General features: G+C 30.2%; 1 protein-coding gene across 3 annotated transcripts in view; it reads left to right on the top strand.

Moving 5' to 3' along the window:
* The window catches only part of LOC106680774 (disks large 1 tumor suppressor protein), a gene marked incomplete at its 5' end in the record, with an annotated part of 438,504 nt that overhangs the window by 333,286 nt on the left and 90,021 nt on the right, over nucleotides 1-15,197 (top strand). For all 3 annotated transcript variants that reach the window (XM_067052703.1, XM_067052702.1, XM_067052701.1), the window contains 3 exon segments: nucleotides 9,109-9,384; nucleotides 12,584-12,802; nucleotides 15,082-15,197. In XM_067052703.1, the coding sequence (XP_066908804.1) occupies nucleotides 9,109-9,384; nucleotides 12,584-12,802; nucleotides 15,082-15,197 (611 nt within the window).

Here is a 15,197-nt window from a genome sequence, read left to right as displayed (position 1 = left end):
GATTCCTATGAAGATTGGTTTTGTGAACCCGCGTTGCCATTATCCAGGAACTACCAATGATTGAGGTTTATTATAAAATAAGGTAACGTTGTAGGTCCTAATATTGTCGTATTTTTACCGTAGAACATTCACCTTTGGTCTGATATATTTTACAATTATTTGATTTCCGCATCTGGCTCACTCAGAAATTATTCACAGTATTGCGAAACAGTGAGCTTGTTAAATGACTCTTCAGCATAGTAATTGGTAAACTGCTTTAAGTTACCGAAGTTCTGATTACATATAGATGTAATCCATTACATTATTAATATAACGTAACCAACTAATCTGAAAAGTTGATGAACTTTATTCAGTGTCAGTCTAACAAATTAGATCCATGAAGTATTAGTTGATGAGGATGGATGTTTTTGTGTCCAGCCTGACAGGATGAGGGTGGAGTTTAGGTGGGCTGGTTATTCTCAAGAAGGAAAAATCTTGTTCTATTTATATAACTAGGCAGCTGTCTTGTTTAACAGATTTAATTTTCGTTTTTATAATTATATGACTTTTATGTTTTTCAACTGTTCTAAATTCACTGTAACACAGTCCTAACAACATGCACTCATGACACTGTGTACTGTCTGTAACAATGACCCTATACAGCATCACTACCTGTACAGCCCACATAACATCTATTGAAGAATGGTTTCACTACTCGAAAATCAAAGAAATCTTCACAAATCCAACCTCTACTCTCCTAACCTACACTATCTTTTTTTTTTTAATATTTCAACTCCTTTTGAAAAGATTCGCTACTTGGGGCGCCATCTTCGCAAGAGACTTACTTGAAATCCCCATACTAGACTGAAACGTCAAGAAACTGCTTGTAGATTTCGATTACTACAACATCTACTTGACAAAGGCTCTAAACTTCCTATTAACTACAAAAAACTTCTAGATTATGATAATCAGACCATTTTGGACATACGAAATTGAGCTTTGGGGCACCACCAAATTCCTCTATCATACAATCCAAAACCCTCTGTGAAATACTTGATACTCCTTATTACGTCACAAATTAGTTTAGGCTTCAGTTAATTGGTATTTTTTTAATATCCTTTGAAAGTCTTCATGGGGTTTCTGTTTGATCCTTGCATATTTATTTTTGTTAAAATATTTCTGATCAATTTTACTTCCCTAATTCTTCAGTATGTCTGAACTATTTACCAATGATGTAGATACTGCCTTTTTATGGTCACCACCATGATAGTTTTATTAATTTACCAGCATAATTTTTTTTTTTCAAAATTAAGTCTTATAAACACTCATGTAGGGCTTTGAGGAGTAGAAAAGACCAAAAGTAAATAAATTATTTCCAGCGAGAAAGTTAAAAAGTGTAATTCTTATTTGATCTTGTGAAAAGTATCTGTATTTATGTATAGGAAGATGGCCAGGGTATTTATGTATTTATAATCATCATTTAAACGTGGCGGCAACCAAATGGTCGGTATGTCTTAAGATGTGCTTATTTTGTGTTATTTTAATGTGCAGTATTCTTCTTTTTTTCTATTCGTGATATCTGATTTGGCTAAAATTTTCTATTTTTATACAAAAAAATAACATTGAACTTTTTTATAATATAAAAAATCACAGATAACGATATAAATCAATATCATTTAGTATTTAACGATATAAATCATTTTTATCTGCTTTTGAGTGGACTGTATTTGATGTTTAAATACAGTAAGACAAAGTGACAAAGCACTTACTTAATAGAAGGCAACGGTTTTCATAGATAATAATGGTAAAAATAGTTCTGGTGATGAAATGATTTTTTATTAATAAAACCTCAAAAATCTATAATAATTTTCAATAACAACTCAACAAGAAACAAGTGAAAGTTGTTTAGTGTGGTGTTTCTTCTTCAAATGATTTTTATGGAAAGATTGTCACAAATGTATAAATTTTAATATCTATTTCAAACTTTTATTTTAATAGTTACGAATTCCTTTCGTTGTTAATTTTTTAATGGTGGATTTATACCGGATATGGTATTACTAATAACGCACGTTATTAATATTTCTATTCCTAACAAGAATGTTAAAAGATTTATTTCGTGTTTACCTACTTGTTGTAAATGGTAATGCTAGTCAATGACCAGTGTAAACAGTAGATATAAAAATGTTATTCAAATTTTGGTTGCAAAATAGCAGTATTCATAATTGTTAGGCTATGACCGAGATAACAGTACGCATCAAATTATTAATAATAATAATAATAAATTGTTAAACAAAGATCTCCCTAACTTTTCGCTTTTAATAATGTTACTGGTAACATTAGGGTGTAAACTTAGGTCGACTAAAATGCAAATTCTAATTCATTACAGAGCTCTAGACCCTGTTCTCCGATTCTATTGCCTCCTCGGGCTGTAATTAAGGTTACATCTACAGTATCAGTTACCTAATTGGTACTGGATATGCATTTACCTGTTAATGATCAATGGCTATCAATAGAACCTGGTTGTATAGGAGCTTCAGAGCAGGTTTCATGGTGGAAAATAACTTCAGTGTTATCTTCTGAAGGAATGACTCAGTAAATATTTTGTAAATCTGTCATGACATTAATACTGAATCGAATAATTTGAAATGAGTATAATTAGTTAAAATTTAGTTAGGTCCGTCCTTTTCTGTTAGTAAACTTATATTCTTCAAATACGCAATTCTTCAAGGTTCAGCGGTTGTATGAACTCTCTCACTGATTCTATATTCATAACTGAGTCATTCACTCATTAAGTCTTGGATTTCTTAGGTCAGGGTTTTCCAACCGATAACGGTCAGATCGTGGGGACTATTTATGTTTCTAGAAATGACAGGTGGTTGGGTTTGTTGTTAGATATTGTTTTTAATATCCATAATATATTCATATTAAATTCACAAAAAAATCACATTAAAATTCAAAATAAGAATAGAAATAGACAAATAAATAAATAATTGTTTGTTTTTATTCTTAATCTCTAATCATTTATTTAATATTCTGAAAATAGAATTCTTTTTTCATTTCCTTAACAGTTCATTTACAGAGCTTACTCTCCTTTATAGTGAGGACGCAAAAGTTGTTGGTTCCTAGTTGCATATGCGGGTTCAATTACTAGAAATAAAAAAAAAAAATATGTTCAAAGAAATATAGTCACTCTAGCTGCTCATCTACTAATCCCAATGTTAGTTAGCAATTGTTAATTGTTAATTGCAATGTTAAGTGATAGACAATTAACTATTGACTTATCAATGGCGCTGTCCCAATATTTGGATGTATTTACTGCATACGCAACGTACTATATTGTTTGTAAAAAAAAAGTTGGTTATAGATTTAAGATAGGTAGTATCAAAACCACTGCATTTTTAATTTTAGTGGTAAGGAAAATTAAGTCTGTTAGGAATTACTTCTGCTTATTGTATTATTGTGGGATCTTTTCTAGCAAGTGGATCTAATGGTCCTATTTTAAGTAACCTCTAACTGATTACTACTTTCATGATACATTTTTGAAATAAAGATTAACTGACCTGGGTGAGAATTGAACCTACACCGTTCCGAACCGGTTTCAACAATTTAAGTTGAACAGTTAAAATTATTTTTTTATGGATTCCTTACTGACAATTTTTAGTAAATCTCGTACCGATGTGCATGACCGAAACGTAGAATAAGGTACGAATTGGTAATCATTATTTTGAGAAATTCCAGGTCCGATTTAAACAAGGTTTTAAACGGGTTTAAAACAAGGTGATTCTTTAGGTGGTAAAATACCGTTGCTTGGATACGCAGATGATTTGGTATTATCGGGTGATGACACAGAATCTATAGAACTAAATACAACCACGCCAATAAACTTCAGCAAGGAACTAGGTCTTGAAATAAATACGGATAAAACAAAATACATGGTTAGCAGTAGAAATGTAATCAATTTCGGTGATATAGATATAGTAGGAAATACGTTTGAACTGGTAGGTAGGCTTAAGTATTTAGGTTCTTCAGTAACTAGAAAAAACGAAATTGATGAGGAAATAAAAGCTAGGTTGAAGGCGGGAAATGCTTGTTATGTTTCAATTTCGAAACTGCTTAGTTCGCGCCTTCTATCAAAAAACATAAAAATTAGAATTTACAAAACCATAATCCTTCCCACTGTTCTTTATGGATGTGAGACGTGGCCTCTTATACTAAGGGATGAACAGCGCCTTAAGGTTTTCGAAAATAAAGTATTACGCAAAATATTCGGACCAAAAATGGTTTAGAATTTAGAAGAATACACAACGCTGAATTAAGGGACCGGTAAATATAATTCAAGCTATAGCATTGCGGCGTGTAAGATGGGCATGTAAGGTAATAGGGCTTAGTATAGAGCGGATCCCTAAAATGTTATTAAACACTAAACCATCGGGTAAACGTCCGACAGGTAGACCGAAACGTAGATGGGAGGATTGCGTCAAAAACTGATTTGGTGGAATTGGGTTTGGAGGGGCATCACTGAAAGGATGTATGCAGAGAGCGTTTGGTGGTATCGGCATCGAACCTTCGGGTTCGTTAACCCTTTATTATTATTACTGACAATTTAAGAAGCCGTGTGAGTAACTTGTTTACTCGTTCCTATCATATAGTTATGTTTTTTGTATAATACATTTTCTCTTTATCAATGACTAATACATTTTGTGTGCTTGACCCCATCATTTTCAGAAGTATTAAACACACTCCGACTGCCTAATCCCCCACTCGAGATAGCGGACAGTCAGCAATGATGCAGAGATATCTTATCAGTGACAAACACTAACTCCTGTGGTCTCGTAATTAATACTTCATTGAAGTTTTACGCTACCTCAATAATAAACAGTGACTCATTGAGAGATTATGCCAATAATTTCCTGTTGATTGCTCATTAATAAGCAATATTCTTCGACATTTTAATGACAGCTTTGATATCCTGCTTCCAAGAGCGTGCTCAAAATTTAATGTGCCACCTCTTCACATTAATATTAAACTGATGATTGCAATCTTGCTTGATCAATGGCGAAATATTATTGCATCTTGGACAAATTTTTTTTCTTTATCATAATGTCCTGACGCAACTTAACGTAGGACGAACAGTAGCGAATGTGTACTTAATTTAAAAAATGGTACCAGTTGTATCTGAAATCTTTTTTTTTTTTTTTTTCCAGTTCTCAATATCTACTAACTGCTCTCAAGCATAGTAGTAGTTTTCATGCTACTTTTAGTACTAACTTCTTAAATATGATTAAGTGTAATTTACTAAAGAAAGGTTATCCATTACGTTTAACAAGTTTTGAGTATAAAATAAATATTGTATAATTTTACACAATACTGATTTTTAATTGTGAATAATAAAAAAAAAATTCACTTATAAATCAAGTAAAAAATAAAACTTTTCTACCCTATGTAATAAGGAAGAAATTAAAATCTCCCAAAAAATTAATTAAAACATTAAACAAATTAAATTTTAACTTTCTATATCTATATAAAAATTACTGTAAAATAACCCTAAGTTTATTTTTAAATAACTGTATTAGTACATCATTCTGAAAAAATAATACTATTTTAACTTCCAGTACATTAAAATTATGTATAAGTAATTGAATAAATTCACAAGAAATTCATTAGTAGCAATTCCAATCACTATAAATCTGAAAAATGCAATAAATTATAAACCGAAAGCTGGAACATCAACATAACTTTTGTAGAATTAATAGATAAGTCGAATAAATAATGTAATATTTCTCGACTTTGTAAACTAAAACAAGTTTCTAAAAATAACTCCTGTACAGTACGAAAAAAAAAATAATATCTCTTTTTTTTTTTTTTTTTAAGAAATTGTGTTTAAGGATATTGAGGTAATTTAATATTAAATTTAATCAATAATAATTTTTTCAATTATTAATTTAAAATAATTTATATAGTTGAAAATTTACTTTTGGTATTGTTTAACTTAATAAACTGGGCTTGGAGTAAATGTATTCATAAATATGCCATAGTTTATTTTTCCCTCAGTAGATTAAATCATATTTTTTTAGAAGTGTGTTAAATTTTGTTGATTTATTTATGTGTTGTTTTTTTTACCTATTTTAGATATCAGTAAGGACGGTAACAAAATGTTTTTTAACAATATCTTCAATGGTTAACTTCATATCTTTTAATTTAGTGACTGAAGAATTTTGAAATTGTTAACTAAAACTTGAAAGTATAGATAGTGGCCTTATTGGCAATAAACCATATGTCTATAAAACGGAGTAATAAAGAAATGTGGTATTTTGTTCGTAAATCTAGTGTTAAAGAAATGACTGTATTTCTCTTTAGTCCGTCCTATGTAGGGATGGGGTTTACCTTAATCCTTGTCATATACCCTCCTCTTATCCCAAGTTTTGGTTTTTGAAATGGGATTCGTTCCTTCTTTAGTAATTTAAATAAGCTTCTCTGTTTACAGCTCCAAATTAATTAAGTTTAGAACTCTTTCTTGGAAATTCTCTGTAGTTGAAATCGAGTGTATTATATATTTATCGGTGTGGTTTCTGCTCTTAGTAATTATTTTTAAGTTGTTAAAGAAAAGTAAGATTTTTAATGTTTATTTCTTAGATATTTTTTAAATCTTCATTAAAAATGTAGAAAACAACAGTGGTATTGTTAAAATAATTGTAGTCATGGATTGTTACGACAACTATCATAGGCGAACTCACGTTTGTACTTTAAGTTCATTAAAACTCTCTTTTTGCGTTAAATTCGTTTTCATTATTACTGATCAGTAATTTTTTTGTACTCCCCTCCTGGTCATTTCTGACATCTGGGGAGAGGGGAGGAGGGGTTATCGACAGGGTACCACTCTATTCCATCACGATGATAGGGGTCAAATTTTCATTTCGTGGGACCGCCACGAAATAAAAATCGACCCCAATAACCAAGTCTCTCAAAGTCATCTGTGTTTCTTCATTATTAAACCTAATAACGGGGTTCATTTTTCATAATTTTATTATTTATTTATTGTCAAGAAAAACCTTTAATACTCCTCACTTATTTTTTTCTTCTACATTTTGGACATCGTTTCGGACAAGCTGTTCATTATCCAACCCGTCTTACTTATTTTATATCCTGGAATCTCCTTATTTTTAGGGATTTATTCCAATTTTAAAACGTTTTATAAACTTGTGCCCTATTTTCTTTTAGTCTAGCCATTTACTTGTATGTTGCTTCCATATTTGTACTATTTACTAAGTCCTTTGACATATAATAGAAAAGTTTCCGAAGTTTCGGATATGCTGTAAAACCTCCTTAATGTGTAATATGTGGCTGATTACTCTTAGTTTGGTCAGAGACTGTGAAAGGTGTTACATTTGACTTTTATAGTTTTCCTTATATTATGTTATATCTCTAATCATACATGATCTTTGACGACTCCTATTAAGGCTTCCTGTCCCAGATTGCTTTTCTTATCTCCATGGCTCTTTAATGCCCGTATTCAGCCGTAAATGGAGGTTGGCTGCTTCACCTCCGATAATACGGTAAGTTGGTGAATTACCACTTGATCGTTTTAGGAAGTCAGGAGCGATTCTGTTCGGAACAAGAGCATAATACAGACAGTTTCCATACACTTTACTGTTTATACTATGCATGATAAGTCCCTGTTCTAGAGTGGTGGGTATAAGACGTTAGAGAATCCGCACTTCCAGTTAGCTTCTTCCCCCTTGTGACGGAAGATTCCATTTGTGCTTGTATCTCAATGCAGAACGTGTAAGTCCATTGCCTATTTATGTAAACTCGTGGGGGTAATAAAGGTAACCTGAACGTCGTCTGTGTTCCGGAAATGTCGTACCACTCCCACTAAACTTGTCGTAGACCGTATTATTCTCTGAGGTTTTGGCCTGATGGCATACGTTTAAATGTCTTGTCGTAACTTCAAATTGCCTATATATGGGTGATATCACCATCTTGTTCCTTAAAATATTTGAATACTTTGCCTTGTGATCATTTGCCTTCTTTTATTTATTCCGATACTTTTTCTGAATATGTTGTTATTCAAATATATAGGGTAATGGCTTTGAATCATTTTAGTTATCGGCCCCTCCCCAGAATATAGTAAAGGAATTCTTTTATTCCTTTCTTTTCCCCCCCCCTTTAGAGAAATATCTTTGGATTATTTTAGTTGGTAGATTATTTCTATTGAAATACAATTCTTCCTGGAAGATAGAAGTTGCAGTGTTCCCTTGAAATTTAAAAAAAAAAAATATATGTTGGAGTACCGGCAATGACCAGTTTCCACCCCTTCAAGTCCTGAGAGTGAGATTGTAGTGCTCTCATACAATCTCCACTACCTTTTAATAAGAGTGAGAGAAGCGCTAGGGCCTCCTATCGTCCTGCTTTTTCCTTGATTATAAATTTTGTACATTGATATGAATTTTATTTCCTTTTTACTAAAGTTTTTTGAAATTTATTTTACTACATCTAATTTATTTATTTATGGTCCAAATGGATTGATTCATCTCTATTATTAATATGCTTAATTTAATTTTAATTGGCAAGTTAAATCAACAGATCTAAATATAATACATGAATAAAAAATATGTATTCTCAACGAAAAATATATTCTTTATTGTTCACTAGTTGTAGTACACTTTAGTAATAATTTACGGTTACTTTAGTTTCGTAACCAAATGCCGTTGGACAGAACACATTTCGCATTAAATTATTTCTTTCTCTCCTAATTTAAATCACTTCGTTAAATTTCACTTATAAAATATGCGAACATATACACATATTAATCGGTTTTATATCGTACTGCATTGCTGTCGCCATTTTTTCTTAGGGAATAACTATAATTACTTACTGGTTGGTAAAAGATGAAATTCACGTAAACGTTCAATCCACGCATTCATATTGGAATATTGTTCTTCCCAATTGTTTCTTCTGTAGTTTTATATTTCTTTTTCCTTTTGTAGCTCGGGGTGCTTTTCGCCTGGATAATAATAATCACCTAGTTATTTTAACCATATTTTATTTGAAAATACCATATTTTTACTATAAAACTCAATGTATTTCTCTTCTTCGGGTTCACTGACAGTCAATATTGCTATGTTGCAGGTCAATGGTGACTCGGAGTGGGAGTACGAAGAGATTCGCCTGGAGCGCGGTACCTCTGGGCTTGGGTTCTCTATCGCGGGCGGCACCGACAACCCCCACGTCCAGGATGACCCTTCCATCTTCATCACCAAGTTGATACCCGGAGGAGCGGCGGCCAACGATGGAAGGCTGCGGGTGGGCGATGTCATCCTCGAGGTCAATAGGACCTCCGTCGTGGATGTCTGCCACACCGATGCTGTTGAGGCCCTCAAGAGAGCCGGCAATGTCGTCACATTGGTAATACATTAATTAATTTTCAATCATAGTTGAGGATGCTTTCGAGAGAACTCCTGAGAATGTGTTTTAAATGAACTCCTGAAAAAAAAAAAAATCCTTTATACAGCCAAAAATATAATGCTTTAGCACTTCAAATTCAATTTTTACAATAATATGGGATAATACACTCAAGTTCTCAAAGTCTTTGTTATAGTTACGATATAACTTTTTTTAAATTATTATTTTGGATTTTATTAGCTGACTAATCGTAAACTCTTAATTATTTAAATATTATTTGGGTACATCACTCTTGTGATTGATTTGATAACCAAGAAAATGATAGTTACAATGTGTATGGACATTTCGGACTAACAATGGACAGTGTTTCATAAACATTAATATTGTTTTGTATTATCGTGATTTTACATTGCTAAAATAAGGCCCATATTCAACTGTTTCATCCGATGAGCTGTGGGACTTTTAAAAAAACAACATACCCTAAAATTATTTTATATTTCCAGTTTGGAAAATGATTTTGACGTGATGTTTCCTCCAAAACGTATTGTTTAATCAAAATAACTAAAAAAAAAAATTGTAATTGCTCAGTAAACTACACTTATTGATTTATCTGCACCAAAAATGGTAGCAGATTTTCAGTCAGCTTGCCAAAAAACGTTTATGTTGAAAATATCAATACAAAAGAGGCCAATGTCTTATAGAGAATTTGGAATAAATAGGTTATTCCTATGAAGAATAATTAATATAATGCACATTTTAATGACTTGTCTGATGGAGATGGACAGGAAAAATATAAAATTAAAAATTAATTTTGAGCAATAAGAGCCCGAGATGCCTTTAAAATGTTTAAAATAAAATAGTAGAAGTTTCTACGGTTATATTTTTACCTAGAATTTATAAAATATAATTAGCCTTTGGATCAAAAAGGAAAAATAAAGAAAAAACTGTTGGCTTTTTAAAAATTAAAATATTACAAATCATAATAATTATGTAAGTGACAATAGATTTGAATACGAAATGAAAAAGTAGCAACTATTACACAGTAGATAGTTTTTAGATGATCAAAATTAAATCATTAATTTTATTAATATTTAAATAAATTCAGTTTGAATTGGAATAATGTTTATTAAATGGCCAAACTATGAACACTTACTTGTTGAATGTTGAAAAGTTACAAGAAAATTCTATTTGCATTTTCTAGAATTAATGCTTCCCTAAGACCCCCAATTTAGAGAAGGATAGAGAATACATCAAGAGAAGTTATCCACTTTTCATTTGTGAAACTGCATTTGAATTTCATGGCATTCTCGAGTTGGAAATTGAATTCAGACCCTCCATGTCAGCTTCTGACATATCCATTATCTGGCATGAGATGCTCTTTGTCCGTTAATGAATTTGGAATAACATACACAGGCCATCACTGATGAAACTGTTTATTTTCTCTTTTATCATTTATCTTGCCAGATAAAAGAGTAATTAGCAACATTTTTGTTAATTTTCCTTAACCTCAAGCTATTCCAGGAGCTCTACAACTTAAATATTATTCTGATTCTATTTTATTTTCAGGAAAAACGTACACCTTTCAAATATCACACTTTTTACTTTCTAGGAAGGAACATTTTAAAAAGGTTTTCTATTAAGTGCAACTTTTGTATTACATGTCGTATAAAGTCAAGCCTAAAACAATCACATAATTTATAAAACCATTTTTAATTCAATAATAACTTACTTTAGTTGTAAAAAATTAAAAAAAAAAAGAAAAAAAAATTACTCACAGGTAAAGTGATAATTTTGTAGATCCGTAAATTTAAAATGGAAATTATTATTTAAAATAGCAATTCATCAATAACTTGTATAAATTACTTAATTTTTTTAATAAAATATTGAATTACTTTATGTCATGACTATAGGTAAATTATTACTGAAATCGTTCATAAAATAATAAAATAAAAATGAAATAACAAAGTATGGGTTTAAAGTGGTATTGATTTATTTTAATCAGTAAGGGTTGTTTTCCCTTCCTTCATAAGAGGCTTGGACCTGCCTAAACTGCTTGCATTATATGGTTCACTGAGTGAAACAGGTTTTACACATTAACAGATTAGTCCATGAATCACTTTGGCTGCTGGAAGAAGTATCATACTAGGACCAAAACAAATTAGATTATCCACATCACCATCATAATCGTATTAAATATAAATTGTTCCTTTTCATCTTAAATTCAAATAGGAATTTTCATCTGGCAATAAATAGATTTTTTTATTTCAAGTAAAATTATGAATATTATTTCATAGCTGCTCATTAATTCAAAATATAGTTCTTCATTTGGTGAAAATGATGTTGATAATGAATCAATTGTCAGCTGTTTTACCAACAAAACATCACATCACATTATTTAAGTTTTTTTTTTATGCATTACTAATTTGAATTTATCTTTTATTATTTTTCTCATATTGATACAAATAAACTGACAATGTTCGTTTGTTTTCTTTAACATTCCATTGTTCAGAGTGTACTAGCTTTTGTTATTCTTTTTTTATACAGTACTGTATATAAAGAATTAAAATGATTAAATCTTTGTTTCATGTAAGTATGCATAATGTTTTGTAATGGCAACTCTTTGCTATTTACAAGATTTTATAAAAGTTGCTAAATTAAAATTTGAGCTGTGATTATGCCTAAATTTTCCAATATAGCCCCTCAACTTTTATAAATCTCCGTATGAAATCTTTTAGAAATCCCTTTTTATATTAGATATTGTCAAGTCCATTTTAAGAATATCTTTTTGTGTTTGATAGTTGATACATTATTTTGAATCTTGAAATTTTAAATTTATTCTAGTTATATTCATTTTCTCATTTAGATTTCAGAATACATTGTAGGATGATACACTTAAATAATTATATTTTAACTACCGTATATAAGTTTCTTTAATTTTGAAAGCTTCTTGTTTACCTCTATTACTACTTTTCATTTCCTTTTCTTATTTAACTTAGAAATTTTATTATGTATGATCAGAATGTTATAAGTTTATAATTATTATTATATTAACTGATTTCTTCGTTTATAGTCCTAATGATACATACAGCATGATAAAATTTATTTTCTATTCACTCTGACTGATCTCTAATAACAACCTTATCCAAAATAAAACTACATTTCCTTATATTGTAGTTTTGATGTGGTAATTTTTCTATTTCAGAATGTCCGACGAAGAAGGGCTGGGGCACTTAAGTTGGTTGAAATCGAATTAATTAAAGGCAACAAAGGCTTAGGCTTCAGTATTGCTGGAGGCATCGGTAATCAGCACATCCCAGGCGATAATGGGATTTTTGTTACTAAAATTATGGATGGAGGTGCAGCGCAGGTGGATGGAAGGCTTGCAGTTGGTGATAAACTCATAGCTGTCCGAAATCTACCTGTAAGTAATAAAGTGTTTATTTACAACATTTTATTTATTTTTTAAGTTTCTCTGACATTAAAAATAAATTTTCTTCAAACTCTTCTCTTTCAATTTCGCGTAGAATTTTTATAAATATTAAAGGTGAAAATAAAAAAAATGTGTTATCTCTTTTATACTGATGATAATATTATTTATGTATTTCTTTCATTATTACTTTAAAAAAAAAAAATTAGTTTAATGATCATTAGAGATAGTTGACCATGGATGACTTATACGAGGAAAAGATGGTTGGAGGTGCAGCCAAAATACAACATAAATAAGTTGAAATAACTTATTTAATTGTGCCATTTAGCCAGAATTTCTAGCCCTCATCAGGGCTAAGAACAGAACAAGATAACAAACAATGAATACAGAAAAAGAAATATAAAATATAAGCAGAATGGCATAAAGTAAATAATAGTACAGAATAGAGTTGATTCATTCAATTATTAATTCTATTAATAATTATTAATTAATGAATTATTAATTCTATTCTGTACAATTACCTACTTTATTTCATTATTTTTATATTTTATTTTTTATTTCTGTATTCATTGGTTGTTATCTTGTTCTGTTCTTAGCCCTGATGAAGGCTAGAAATTCTGGCCGAAACGTCGGCACAATTAAATAAGTTATTTCAACTTATTTGTGGTATATTTTGACCGCACCTCCAAACTATCTTCTCTTCATTTTAGTTCAATGTTACATAGTTATAAGACAAAATTCATGAAATGAAAGGAAACCAAACAATTATCCTCAGTTTCTCGTGTAATAAAATTCAGCTATGACACACTCAATCACTCACATTATGTAGTAATTGGTTTGTCTATTTGCTTTAAAAAAAAAAAAATCTCTAAGTAAGTGTGCAAATATCATTGGAATGTGATTAAACCCATTGAAAATTCCACCAATAGCTCATAATACATTCCTTGTTAGTTTATTCAATTATTATGGCAATTACAGTTTTTGAGTTAACATTTAAGTTATTATCTCTAGGCAATGTCGCATTATTGTTAATTAGAGTAGTTAATAATAATAAGTCCAATCTTTGAATACTAAAGTTGGTATTATACAAAAGTCTTGTTAACTTACATAACATCTTTATTTTTATTGTATATTACATTTCTTCTACTGAAATCATTTATTATAATTTGATCTGGTAATTACATATATATTATGTATTTTATTTTGTTATTTGTTCATTGAAGGAACTGTAGTAGATATAATTCAGGTTATTAGCATTGCGGCAAATAAGATGGGCCTACAAGTAAGGTTGTAGGCCTTAGTAGCAAATAGTTTCCCATAATGTTAATAAACACTAACAATAAACAGTAAATTGAAGTGTAGGTGGGAGGATTGCATCAAAACTAATCCGGTAGTTTTGGGTTTGGATGGGCGTCATTGCGTAGATGTGTGTAGCCAGTGATTGGAAGTATCGAAACTGTAGGTTCGCTAAGATTTTAGTATTATTCGTTCTCTAAAATATCCATCTGCTTTTTGTAAGCAAATATCTCTGACTTTTGTCGATACATATAATCTTTTCATTAACAGTCAGTCAATGTAAAAAAATTAATAAGACCTGTTTCTTTTATTCTTACATACATTGTTACTTAAAATATTATAATTTTTTAGAATTCATTTCATCCATGTCACTCTTATCTAATTGAAAGACAAGCTTCACAAAAAAATAGGGCATAGTCTTCTGATGGTGTACTATTGTAGATAATTATTTTATGTCAAATTGCATTATGATAACAATTTCAGTGTAAATATATGTTATTGTTGTATCATAGTTTTTATGATGTTTTTATTAGGATTAATTTATGGCACTAATTTTGTTTTTTAAAATATTTAAGTTAGGAAATTGTTATATATTTTTAAAATTATTGTTATTTTAGGCTATTAAAATTATATATGAGTAACTTACTTGCTCTTTGTACCAGTAGACTCACTTCTGTTTTGATTAAAATTTCTAGACTTAGAATTAATTTTCTAATTAATAAATATTTTAAAGTATTTGTTCGTTGTGTTGAAATATGTCATTTACTGCTTGTAATTTCTAATTGTTTCATTAAATGTTATGTTAAACAATCAATAAAGTTACTTGATAATTACTTTTGAAGTTGTGTGAAGTGCGGATAAGTTGTTTCATACAGATTTTTGAAAATGTTTCTTGGTATTTTTTATTTATTTATACTTTTAGTATTAAGATATACATTTGACTAAACATCTTTTTATTTATTCAATTTTTTTCTCAGGGAGGAGATGTGAACCTCGAGAATGTAGCCCATGAAGAAGCCGTTGCCACTCTGAAAGCAACTCATGAACGAGTTGTTCTTCTGGTTGGCAAACCTGATAATGCCCTCCATATGTC

Source organism: Halyomorpha halys, unplaced genomic scaffold, assembly GCF_000696795.3.
Source record: "Halyomorpha halys isolate HHAL.00 unplaced genomic scaffold, Hhal_1.1 Scaffold286.1, whole genome shotgun sequence".
Taxonomy (NCBI): Eukaryota; Metazoa; Arthropoda; class Insecta; order Hemiptera; family Pentatomidae; genus Halyomorpha; species Halyomorpha halys.
The sequence above is the reverse complement of the archived record's forward strand: the minus strand, read 5'-3'. Positions and strand labels throughout refer to the sequence as shown.